The sequence below is a fragment of the Ricinus communis genome, chromosome 1 (genome assembly GCF_019578655.1).
Source record: "Ricinus communis isolate WT05 ecotype wild-type chromosome 1, ASM1957865v1, whole genome shotgun sequence".
Lineage (NCBI taxonomy): Eukaryota > Viridiplantae > Streptophyta > Magnoliopsida > Malpighiales > Euphorbiaceae > Ricinus > Ricinus communis.
The window spans coordinates 3,073,232-3,086,227 of record NC_063256.1 but is presented as its reverse complement, the minus strand read 5'-3'; the positions used below and the strand labels follow the sequence as shown (position 1 = coordinate 3,086,227).

General features: G+C 34.9%; 1 protein-coding gene and 1 long non-coding RNA gene across 3 annotated transcripts; one reads left to right on the top strand and one right to left on the bottom strand.

The window, feature by feature from the left end:
• Positions 1-525: 525 nt before the first annotated feature.
• On the bottom strand, positions 526-2,535 carry LOC112537159. The gene is made up of 3 exons (XR_003081065.2): positions 2,207-2,535; positions 1,223-2,120; positions 526-1,176 (listed from the first exon to the last, which is right to left on the bottom strand). It is a non-coding gene; the product is annotated as an uncharacterized LOC112537159 (long non-coding RNA).
• A 3,788-nt stretch (positions 2,536-6,323) lies between these two features.
• On the top strand, positions 6,324-10,119 carry LOC8264575 (ceramide synthase 1 LOH3). Of its 2 annotated transcripts, XM_002511975.4 has the most exons (7): positions 6,325-6,625; positions 7,196-7,425; positions 7,592-7,747; positions 8,084-8,269; positions 8,930-9,114; positions 9,633-9,697; positions 9,820-10,119. In XM_002511975.4, the coding sequence occupies exons 1-6, from the start codon at positions 6,488-6,490 to the stop codon at positions 9,662-9,664; spliced, it is 927 nt and encodes a 308-aa protein (XP_002512021.2). In that variant the 5' UTR covers positions 6,325-6,487; the 3' UTR covers positions 9,665-9,697; positions 9,820-10,119. The 2 variants fall into 2 exon arrangements, with proteins under 2 accessions (XP_048235750.1, XP_002512021.2); XM_048379793.1 differs by having other exon boundaries at positions 6,324-6,625; positions 9,633-10,119.
• Positions 10,120-12,996: the final 2,877 nt, after the last annotated feature.

Sequence of the window (12,996 nt, the reverse complement as noted above, 5' to 3'; positions counted from 1 at the left end):
TCATATGCGGCTCCATTACCAGCACCACCGCCGTATCCAATAAAAGATGGCAACTCTTATCCTCCTTTCCCAAGCCAAACTAAGCCCAAGGGCGACGGATTTTGCAGGGGATGGTATTTTTTTCTGGCTCTCTCTCTCTCTCTCTTTTCATGTATGTTTGTAACAGCGGGTATCCGTAAAGTTTAATCCATGAAAAAAAATAAAAGAATTATAAATCAATTTACCGAAATCTAATAATTCTAAAGAATAATTTTGAGAGTTAACGAAGACAGTTATCTTAATAAAATATATTATTTACTTGACGTATGTATATAATATATGCAAATAAACTGATGAAATATTTTAATGTATATGAATGAGTATGCAGCTGTGCTGGATGGTGTTGTTACTGTTGTTTGGACGCTTGCTTTTGAGGTTAATTGCTATCATCAAGAGATGTGATCACTTGGATTGAGTACTTACCTTGTATTTATTTTCCTGTGTAGTTATGTTTTGTATCATGTTTATGAATGGGTTGCTCTTGAATAAGACAAATGGATTCCATTTATGTGTCATGGATCCACCAGTTAGGCAGAAAAAAGAGAATAAACAAAAGGGAAAGGGCTTGATATTCCTTCAAAACCAGGAGTTGGACGTAAGAAAAATTAAACATTTCCGGGTCAAAAGGGCTTATTCAGCCAAATTAAAACTTTATGGCTAAATCGGTTAAATAAAAAAAAAACAGTGCTTTCTTTTCAATCTCAATATATACGGGAGTCGCATTCCCGTGTGATCCACTAAAATGTAATATGGATTCATCTCTAATAGCTTCAACGTGCTACAACAATATTCTAAATTCTAGAAAATAGAAATTCATACGCTGAGACCATTCTTTACCCAACACCCATTACTATTTGTCAAGAGAAAGTGGATTAAGACAGTGGATTGTGAATCCACCACGCGCGGGGTCAATCTCCGTCGTTCGCCCATCAATAAATGGGCTATTTGTTACGGAGATACAAGACAAACCTTTCCCGACTAGAAAGAATTTGTTATGCAAGAGTCAATTCATCTCTTGGCTTTCAAACGCATCCAAGCAATTGGTATCCAATTCAAACATAGAAAGCATAGATTCGCTTTCCCTACTTGGATTCCGCCCCTGTTCACTTTGTCAACATAAAGAGTAAAAAAAGTTACCTACCAGGTTGCGGGAATAAGATATATATATATAAAAAAAAGTTACCTACCAGGTTGCGGGAATGAGATATATATATATATACTAGAATTGATTACCCAATATCAATCCTCTACATTCTGATTCAACCAAAAAAAAGATTATTCGGGTTCACAAATACCATTAATGTCGTTCTCACAAGAAAAATTGCAGGAAAAATGAATGTAAGAAAAAAAAAAAGGTGTCCCCCTTGTGTAAAATATTTTGCAACTTTATTTGTTTTTCTTCTTTTTTTTTAATTTTTTTTTTTTGGATTTGTGATTTTATTTCATTAAATTTTAATTCTCTACAATTAATACTATTGTTTTCTTGTGGTGAGATATTAATGTAACATAGACTTTTATAGTAAAATCATCTTAATAAAATTTTACCATCAAATTAACTGAAATTTTTGTATGCCTTATAAAGTTATCTTATAAATTATTTATTTTTATTTTAAATAAAATTAAATTATGTATTAACTGACTTCATTATTATTGTATTTAATTAGTTGTATATTAAGTAACTCAATTTTATTACTGAAAATACATATTATCTTAAAATAAAATTATAAATAATCCAAGAAATGAACTGATAAACCATCAAGGAAGAAGAAGAAACAAAAAGAGAGATATTGAATGTCAAATTATCAAAACCTTAAGCACCTAGCCATGTGTTTTCTGTTTTGTTTTTTAATTTTATTTTCTTTAAGATTTATAGTATACCCTTATATTCTTCTTACACAGTTTATCTTGAGTGGCCAATAGTGCTCATTCTGACCACCTCATTTTCTCTCTTGTTGATACGTAAAACCTCCGGGATGGTCAGCAAGTCAGGCTTCCTCGCGTTCTATTGAATCTATCTTTTTGATCCAATAGAGAAGGCAGATCAATTAAGGCAGGAGCGGACAAGGGGATTACCAAGAAAACTGGCCACAGGAATTCAAATCCTGATTAACAAGGTGTACGGAAGCAGCAAACTCAATGCACCTTGAATACTGAGAATAAAATATACCTGCGTCAAGAGCTTGGAAGTGAATTTCGAGTTAAAGCAGAAGGCTTAGCCAGATGGGTAGGGTGGCGATCACCAGCCATTATAACAGCAATTTTAGTCTCCATGGCCACAACTGCATCTGTAGTCCTTCTTGATTTCTCTTCTTTCTCACCCGACGACTTGTAGTGAGAGCAAGCAAGGATGATGAGTGCAACAGACATGAATCCTATGATGAGTACTAGACCTCCAAATACGTATGGAAGCGGGGTGTTCCATTGTGCCAATCTGCTCATGCTGTGTGTTGGTTTGCCTATGGGTCTGTCTATTTTTTCTTTTTTCTTTTTTCTTTCCTTCTTGTGAGGAACCTGATTCAGTGCGGAGAAGGAAACAGGTGCGACTTTGCTTATATAGACGAGCAACTGCATCTAGTAGCTAATTTTTAATATCCTTTCTCAGTCGTCCATATAGTTAGATTCTTTGGATATGAATTTCCAAGAGAAATGGAAGCCTAAATTTGTAAAAATACCAACAGCTTTTTCTTTTTGAAGTTAGATATGATCATGGAAAAGGAATCTCAACTTTGAAATCTTATTGAAGTTAGATATACACTTGCTGTAAGATTAAATTAGTGGGTAAAAAAATAACAAAATCTTCAAAAAAACAAATTTCACTCACTTCAGCTTCTATATATTAATATTAAATTACTGCATAACTAATAATAACAACAACAATAATAATAATAATAATATGATATAGGATACTAAAGAAAAATTATTTATTCTAGATATATATAAAATAATGTATAAATATTTTATATTTTATTGTAAAAAATTATTTATATTAGATACTAGTAAATAAATATCGCTAATATCTTTATCTAGCATGTAATTTTAAATATATTTATAAATATTTGAAAAAAATTTTAAAAAATTTATATAAGTTTAATATAAATAAAAAATAACATATAAATATAAGTGTTTTATATTTTAATATTATATAATTAACACATATTATATTAGATTAGTATATAGAAGAGGGTATAGACAAAAATGTTGGAAGAAAATATAAGCACACCCTCTTACACAAACAACATATTCTATGCACAAATGGAGAGGGTGGGCACAATCTCCTCATATTATTTTGGTATACAGGTATGGCAAAGGTAGATTCCCATATTATCTTTAGAATATATAACAACTAGAATCCTGTGGCCTCATAAAGTTGACGCCTAATATTCACATTCTTGGAACGAAACGAGTAGGAAAAATGGAAATATATCAATGGTTAATGTATTCTCATGGCTATTGCCAGACAATACTTAGTTTTTTTTGCCTAATTATACTGTGTTCAGATTCCACAGAATCCAAAAAAGAAAAAGGATTCCCCACTTCGTTTCCTAGAATTTATCATATTAATAACACATAGATATACGCCTTGACGTGCTAATTATTAAATTTCTTTAATCTCAGGATAGAGTTGATATGGGAAAGATTTGGAGCATCTTTTAGTAGCTAGGGTTCTAGATTAAAAAAAGGAAGATTGACAAGTATTAGAACATATTTTGGGTCAAAATAATTATTTGTCGGACTATCTGCCTTAGGTCGTGTTTTGTAATGTGTGGCGGAGTCGGAAAAAATAGTGAAGTCCTAGGGAACCGACTCCCGTTAAAATGGATTGTTGAATATCTGAAGTGTTTTCTGGCAGGTCATGGATCTGTTTTATGGGGGGTAAATATCCGTATTTTAGGGGAGGTTTTGCCGAGTTTTCAGTAGAATTTACCTGAGTCGAGATTCATAGACAGTCAGTTCTAGGAGTCTAGACCTAGAATTAATTGTCAAATGTTTTAATGTTATTGATTAAGTTATTTTCCGTGATTAAATAATCCGTCAGCTCGGCTCGCTTCAACCGAGGCATCGGAGTAGAGCTAAGAGGTCGTTAAACCTGTGAGTTAAAGTCATATATCTGTTATGCAAGTGTCATACACAAATTTTAAATAGTTATTGTGATTAATTGATTGCAAGTTTAAATTATTCATTTAATTACTATTCATATATATCATGCTCTTTGATTACTATTTATATATATCATGTTCTTCATCACTGAATTTATTATTGTCTGATAACTCGGGATGGGACGACAGTAGTACATACTATTTTGATGAGTGCACCTGTATAAATTCGAGAGTGATAGAAAAAGGGTAAAATGGTAAATTTAAAAAGGGGTAGAATTAGGACTTGCCCTGGTCGAGCATTGCTCTCTGGGCTTAGTAGAGTGTGTTTGCCGGAGTAAAGGTTCCTGGTCGAGCATTGTTCTCTGGCGCCGACTTATTTGGAAATCTAAATGACCAGACTGGAGTTAAGGACCCTGATCGAGCTTTGCTCTCTGGGCGCCAGTCTTATTGGAGTAAGAGAGCCAAAAAGGCTAAGAGTGTTAGTGATAATTAAGTGTTTGAACTGGATCTAAGGACCTGGTCGACCCTCGCTCTCTAGGCGCCAGTTCTGTTAGAATGAGAGAGAGAGTCGAGATGTTCAGTGTTGGGATTAGGATTCTACTGAGGTACTCCGTCCCGTAGTGTGTGTAAATTATTTTATTTAAGCATGGCATGGCACATTTATTTTTTCATGACTTAGTATTTATTTCAAATTAAATAAATGTGTTATCAAAGTGTTTGTAACTATTTTTTCTTGGATATATGATTTTAACTCACTCTCGAGACTGACAGTCTCAATTTTATTATTTTTTTCAAATCTGTGATTGTTAGTCTTCCTGCGGCTCTCTAGCAACCCGACTCCTTCATCATGGGGTGATGTAATTGGTTTGGTATGTTAACTTGTAAAATCTTAGATTCTACACAGTAGAAATAATAGACTTGTCAGTTGTAAATTATTGTAGTTTCGGGTCTCATCTAATTCTTCTGGCAGACCGAATTAAATATGTAAAATTTAATAGTTAAGATAAATTGTGGTATTAGTAATATCAGATGAGATCTAAATAAGTTAATGAGTGTCAGGCTTACTACGGGATTTGGTGGCCTTACGCCTACCCATTCCCTAGTGCCAGTTACGGGCCCACAGATCGGGTCGTGACAGTGAATGATCATGGTGAGATTGTATAAAGCCTAATTTCCTTAATGACAAAGAGAATTTTTCAAACCATTATCGAGGTGCCTGCTTTAGCCTATATAAAGATTTGTGAAGTCGACATACACGAGAATCATTTGGTGCGAGATAACCTGGGGGAGGAGACTTGTTGATTTCTTCATGCAAGTTACCATGAAGAAAAGCATTATTCACATCCAATTGATGTAACTCCCAATTTTTGGCAGCTGCAACAACTAATAAGCATCTAACGATATTAATTTTGCAATAGCGCAAAGGTATTAGTATAATCTAATCCTTCAATCTGTGTATATCCTTGAGCAACCAAACGCGCTTTGTAGCGCTCAAAGAGCCATCTGATTTGTGTTTTATTTTGTATACCCAACGAGAACCGACTGGTTTCTATCCTGACGGTAATGGCTTTGATACCATGAAAAATTCATGATGATTGATGATTTTAGAATTCAAAGATCAATATTGGCTCTGATACCATAAAGAAAAATAAGAGCTAAATTATTAAGAAAAAAAGAAAAATCATTGATACATCGTACTACAAATATAAGGATTTATACAAGTACAGAGGCCTATAATTAAGGAAAAAAATTAATAGGGAATCATCTAGCTAATTAACCTAAATTCTAGTTATTTACAACTAATAATACATAAGAAAATATATATACAAATAATATCTTCAAGACACTTAAAATGTAAATATAAGATAAAAATAATAAAAAGATAGTATTAATTTTTACGGATAGTAAAATATTTTTTTGAAAATTTAATATAACTGTATATAAAGATCGAACTTAAAACTTTAATCAAGTTAAATTTTTTTTATCATTTCATCTATACATGAATTCTTTTTTGAAATATTGATGGTTATGTTATAATTTTATGGGAATGAAATAAACAAAGAAAACTTTCCGTTAGCCAGGAGAAATGCAAATAGAATTGAGGATTTCTTTTGTGGGTTGGGTAAGATCGAAAGGCCCATTAGACCACGCGGCAACGATCAAAGACCAGTCGCCCAGAAATCAAATTTCTGTTTTTATTTTTCAGAGTCAAAACCAACTTGTGTGTCAGTGTCATGTTTATCCCAAGAAGCACGACCTCCTGAATTTTCCTCTTCACGATTCTCCTCCATTAATTAGTCTTTGCTGTTGTTTCTCAGTTGCTGTAGATTAACCCCTTTTAAAAGAAGCAAATGGGTGTCGTAGGAACCAATGGTTTTATCAATTGGGAGTCTGAGTCATACCCAGAGGCCATAGATTTCAGTGCTGTTCCGTTCTTTGCCCTCTTCTTCCCTTCAGTTAGGCTTTTTCTTGACACTTACGTTTTTGAGGTATTTTTCACTATATTTATTTCTTCACTGCTTCTAAGTTTGATACAGTTATTGGGTTTGCTTTGGTTTTTCATTTAACTCTACTTAGAAACAAAGATGGATATATCATTTATTTGCATGATACTTTTGTTTTTCTATTGTTTTTATTTGCTTACGTTATTGGGTTCTTGTTGGTTTCTTCTTCTTCTTTGTGGTTATGATTATTCTGGACTTGAGTATCGATACCTTATATTGTATAAGTTGGCTTTGTTATCATTATTTAACTGTTAGTTGGTTGCTGCTTCTATTGAATTGTTATTATAGAGTAGCCAATTAATAATACTACAGTTTAACTACGACCACTGGACATTGGATACTGGATAGAACTATACTAGTGCTTGAGAATTTCTCTAGCAATTATTTTGTCTAGATTTTTTTTTTCTTTATTTTTTTATTTGGGTCGGTCTTACTTGTTTTATATGAATTTATAGATAGTTTGGTAAAAGCTAAAATCAAATGATGGTTAATTGTCATTTGGGGATCAGTATAGCTACCGGCTTGATATGCCATAGCTGTTTGTTTTTGTTGCAGAAATTAGCAAGAAGATTGATTTTTGGGAAGGCAAGTACATCTACAGATGTTGCGACACATGAAAATAGAAAGAAAATTAATAAATTCAAGGAGTCAGCTTGGAAATATATTTATTTCTCATCTGCTGAGATATTGGCTCTTTCTGTTTCATATAATGAGCCCTGGTTCACTAATACCAAGTATTTCTGGGTGGGACCTGAGGATCAAATTTGGCCTGATCAGAAACTTAAGTGAGATCTTTAGCTTACCCAACATATTTTTTCCTATTGTTACAGACAGATAGCTGTATTAGATTGATTCTAATGTTTGACTTTTCATTTGTTCATGTTGTTAGAATTACAATCATGCAAATTTCTATGTTCAGGTTAGCTGACTGGCTATTTTCATCATGCTCAGATTGAAATTAAAGGGCCATTACATGTTTGTTGCTGGATTCTACATATACTCAATATTCGCTTTGATTTTCTGGGAAACAAGACGTTCTGATTTTGCAGTTTCCATGGCTCATCATGTGGCAACTGTCATTCTCCTTGTCATGTCTTACATACTTAGGTATAATGTCCGGAAGGACTCCAGCTTCAACTTTGGTTTCCACTCTGTACTGTAGTGTCCATTGCTTGGACGAATTGGTTTCTGTACTGATTATTTGCCAAATAAACAAATAGAAATTAAAAAAAAGCCAACAGAAAAAGAAATTAATAAATGAATTGAGGGGGAGCTTTGTGTATACACACAAACAGACACACAGGTATATATTCCAGGCACACATATAAATATTCATGAGAATAAAAGTATCATGCATGTAGGAGATGTCATGTATCAATATTATGTTGAACATATTAATTAAGATGCTTTTTCAGTGTCTTAACAATGTGCTGCCTATCACAGATTTGCTCGTGTTGGTTCAAATGTTCTGGCCCTGCATGATGTGTGTGATGGATTCCTAGAAATTGCAAAGATGTCAAGATATAGTGGCTATGAATGGATTTCTAGCATTTTCTTTGTTCTGTTTGTTCTCTCTTGGACAATATTTCGCATCATCTATTATCCTTTCTGGATACTTCGGAGCACAAGGTGAGTTAGCATTCATTAGGAGTTTGATTTTCCAACTGTTGGATTTCCACTATGTTTAACACATTTTCCTTGCAATGGTTACAGGACTAGAAACCTTAGTTGCTGATATTTTTTTCCATAATTCCAATTTACATTATTTATTAGCATTCCCACAGTTGTAGGAGAAAATCTGCGCAATTCATGCTATTTATTGGTGAGAAAATTCAAAGAGACTTAATTTTTAGCCAAAATCATGGCATTTAAATTATTCCCTTTGTTAATGAAGTCAAGGTGCAAACTACAGAACTTTTCTTTTGTTGCTTGTTGGGAAATTCACATCTTGCTCATCATGAATCTCATGTCTAATTCGCGATCTAATATAATCCCTTTTCTCTAACTGCTTCTGCATGCTCCAACTCATTCCAGCCATATAAGACTTGGAATTTTGCTCTAGTTTGTAATTTTTTCAGAAAGGCCAAAAGAAAGTTGTTATTTCCTAATTTGTTGATCGTAATATATAGATATGATACTCCCACCACTGAGAAAACAATGTTGTTGGTGATAAAGAATGGAAGAAGAATAAATGTTAGCATGTCTCTTCTCATAGCAACCAAAGAGCACACCTATTGGCTACCTGCCTTTTGTTTCTTCTGATAAATATATTTATTTACTTATTAACAGCTATGAGGTTGTCTTGACATTGGACATGAAGAAGCATATGGTGGATGGACCGCTGAACTACTATCTCTTTAATACACTTTTATTCTGCATACTTGTTTTCAACATTTATTGGTGGATTTTGATGGTTCGAATGGTTGTGGAACAAATCAAGGCAAGAGGCAAAGTCAGCGATGATGTTCGATCAGGTAAGAAGCTTCCAAACGTAAAGCGACTTTGCTGAATTAAGCCTGACTTGCTTTACATTTGTTTGCCCATACTGTATCAATCTTTTTCTAGGTTCTAGACTTTAGAATGTGATATGGAGCAGAATAATGAATAAATTAGCTCTCAAAAGAGCACAGAATTGCACTCTGAGGGTATGTACCATTTATCTATTAGGTTCTTGTACCATGCCAAGGCATATCAGTTTGTCTTTGTAATCTAATAGGTCATCCTCAATTAGTTCCATTTGAAGAGATCTCAGTAATTTTTACTGGCACTAAATCTGTGCAGCATGTCTATATATCATGTTCTTTAACATTTTCGTTTAGAAGAAAAATTGTCCAAATATATTTTAATAGAATGGCTGTTTCTAATTTAATCTTGAAAGCAACTTATATTGAAGACAACTACACATGGTTATTAATGAATAAAGGATTTGCTTAAAGGACTCTTGCCACATCTAAGTTTCCTAACATTGAATTCTGAATGACTGTTTGTGCAGATTCTGAAGGTGAAGATGAGCATGATGATTGAGAATCAGATGGAGAAGTACCTACTTTAACCGAGGTGATATCAGAATAGAGAGTTATAGCTCATGTTTTCACTTCTTTGATACAAAGATTTAGCTCAAGTCTCTCATGGTTTTGCTCCTTGCGTGTGTGACAACTCTTGTTCTTACCTTCATGCAGATGAACCCTTATCAACATGGTCATCCTCTTCATTCTCATTTCCGTGTGTTAGTGTAGTGTGAGTTATATCTGTGTATTACAAATATCATTTATAAAAGGGTTTTTATGATATAGTGGAATAGAGTAGGAGGTTGAGTTAAAATATAGCAAATGGCATAGAAAACTTGATTTATGGTTCAAGTTTTGGCCAATGTGAACAGTTTCTTAGCTTCTTACTTCATGATTCATGATAATTTGTCATACGGGAACTTGTACCCCATGCATATATTTATAATATATGTTAGGATTTTTATCTTTCAATACCAAGTAAGAGAAAAGAAATGCAATTGTGTAATCAACCAATAGAAAAATGGATAAATTGAGCACCTTATCGATTGGTGTATCAGAGGTTCAATATTTAAATGCACAAGCTAAAGTAAATAAACAATCAAGCATAATTATACAAGAGACACCAAATTTATGTGGAAAACCCTATCAACTTGGAGGGTAAAAAACCACGGGGCATATCGGCAAACTTTCACTGTACCAACAAAACGGATACAATTGTTCTTCTTAAGTTTTAGCCCTAAACTTGAGGTATATACCTGCTAATAGAGAGATAATACAAGAGGTAACACATTATAGAAAATACCCGCTTCAAACTCCAATTTCATCCAAACTCAAGCAAACACAGATTTGAGAAAACTAAGAACTACTCTATTTACAAATTGGAAGAGACTCAATCAAGGTAATGGAATCAAAGAGATCACCTTTCTCTTCGTTTTCTTCTTCTTCACCATCTTCTATTTCTCTCTCCTTCTCCTTCTCTCTCTTTTTCTCTCTCTCTTTCTCTCTCCCTGTCGCACACACAAAAAATGGGAAAAAGGGAAGGGGTTTTCTTCTTTTTTTTTTCCTTTGCCAAGTTTTGGGCTGAACCCAACATGGCCCAACACCAACAATCTCCCCCTCCAGCCCATGGAGAGAGGCACGTTGATCTTCAAGTCATCACTTGGTATCCATGCCGACAAGCCGGCAACAAAGCTCAAGCTTGTTTCTCGAAACTATCTTTGTCAACATATCTGATGGATTCTTATCAGTGTGGATTTTTTTCAGTTTCATCTGCTAGTACTCTATAGCATCTCTCAACCAATGAAATCTCACATCAATGTGCTTAGTTCTGGAATGATACGTAGCATTCTTGCTCAAGTTTATGGCACTCTGGCTATCACAGAAAAAAAAACAACTGCCTCTTCCTGTTGCATACCAAGCTCTAGGAGCAATCTAGTCAACCATAATAGCTCCTTGCCAGCTTCGGTGGCTGCAATGTATTTTGCTTCTGTAGTCGACAAAGCCACACATTTCTGCAGTTTGGATTGCCACGACACGGCTCCCCCTGTAAAAGTAAACACATAACCCAAAATAGACTTTCTATGATCCAGATCACCAGCCATATCAGCATTTGTGTAGCCTTCTAGCACAGATTCACATTTTTCAAAACTCAAACACAACTTGGAAGTGCCTCTTAGGTATCTAAGGATCCACTTCATTACTTCCTAATGTTGTTTTCCAGGATTAGAGAGAAATCTGCTTACCACACCAACTGTATGAGCTATATCTGGCCTGGTGCAAACCATCGCATACATCAAACTCCCTACTACTGCGGAGTATGGCACACTTGACATTTTATCTTTTTCTTTCTCTGTAGATGGACACAATTTCTTGCTCAATTTCAAATGGCTAGGAAGTGGACAGCTTACTTCCTATGCTCCTTTCATGCTGAATCTCTCAAGCACCCTTTCAATGTACTTCTCTTGTGACAACCAAAGTCTCTTGGCCTTTCTATCACGGGTAATATGCATGCTCAATATCTGGCGCGCTTGGCCCATGTCCTTCATGTCAAATGACTTGGACATCTCCTTCTTCAATATGGCTATCATCTGAGCATCTTGTCCTACAATTAACATATCATCAACATAAAGTAAAAGGATTAGAAATTTTTTATTAGCAAATCTTTTGAAGTAAACACATGGATCTGCCTTGGTTCTCTGGTACTCATGATTCATCATGAAAGAGTCGAACTTCTTGTACCACTATCTCAGAGCCTGTCTCAATTCGTATAGTCTCTTCTTCAATTTACAGACATGTTCTCTTTTCCTTTTACTTCAAATCCCTCTAGTTGCACCATATAGATCTCTTCCTCCAAGTCACCATGAAGGAATGTATTCTTCACGTCAAGTTGTTCAAGCTCAAGGTCCAAACTAGCTACTAGACCTAACACTGTACGGATGGAAGTCATCTTCATCACTGGTGAGAAAATCTCTTCAAAGTCGATACCTTGCTTTTGCCCAAAACCCTTCACTACCAATCTGGCTTTGTACTTCACAATCTCTCCATTTCCATTTCTTTTTAGCTTGAACACCCATTTGTTCCTCAATGTCTTTCAGCCCTTAGGAAGCTCCACCATCTCATATGTTCTATTTTCTTGCAATGACTGCATCTCGTCCTTCATTGCATCATGCCACTTAGCCTTATCTTTATGAGCTTGTGCCTCCTGAAAACTATCTGGTTTTCATTCTTTCTTCAATAAGATATACTCTGAAGAAGGGTATCTTTTAGAAGGTTGGTGCTCTCTTTCGGACCTTTTTACCTGGAGCTCTTCTGGCTCCCCTTGATGATGTTGCTCCCCCTGCTCAGGAGCATCATAAACGACCTCATCATCACCATCATTACCAATCATGTCAGAGGTTTCCTCAGTGGCTTCTTCATTATGTTCATCTTCATCTCCTGTTGCTGGCTGTCCAGGTGAAGGAACTGGTGTGAGTTCTGTAGACTCACTAACTCTCTCTGACTTCTTATCGATTTTCTAATCTATCCCTGTTTGGCCTTCATAGAATACAACATCTCTGCACCTGATAATTTTCTTTTTTTTTTTCTGGGTCCCATAACCTGTATCCAAATTCCTCGTTTCCATACCCAAGGAAAATACATGGAGTTGCTTTGTCATCCAACTTGGATCTGTGCTCCTTTGGAATGTGCACATATGCTTTACGTCCAAAGACCCTTAAATAAGAGTATGTCACATTCTTCTTGGACCATACTCTTTCTGGTATCTCAAACTTCAAAGGAATAGATGGTGACCTGTTTATGAGGTAGCAAGCGGTGCGAGCTGCTTCTCCCCAAAACTGTTTCGGCAACTTT

What these genes read in the sequence shown, in the direction of transcription:
- LOC8264575 (XM_048379793.1), top strand. Translation starts at nt 6,488, where the DNA reads ATGGGTGTCGTAGGAACCAATGGTTTTATCAATTGGGAGTCTGAGTCA. An exon ending in GTCATGTCTTACATACTTAG is followed by an intron (nt 7,748 to 8,083) that starts GTATAATGTCCG and finishes TGCCTATCACAG; the next exon opens with ATTTGCTCGTGTTGGTTCAA. An exon ending in TGGATACTTCGGAGCACAAG is followed by an intron (nt 8,270 to 8,929) that starts GTGAGTTAGCAT and finishes ACTTATTAACAG; the next exon opens with CTATGAGGTTGTCTTGACAT.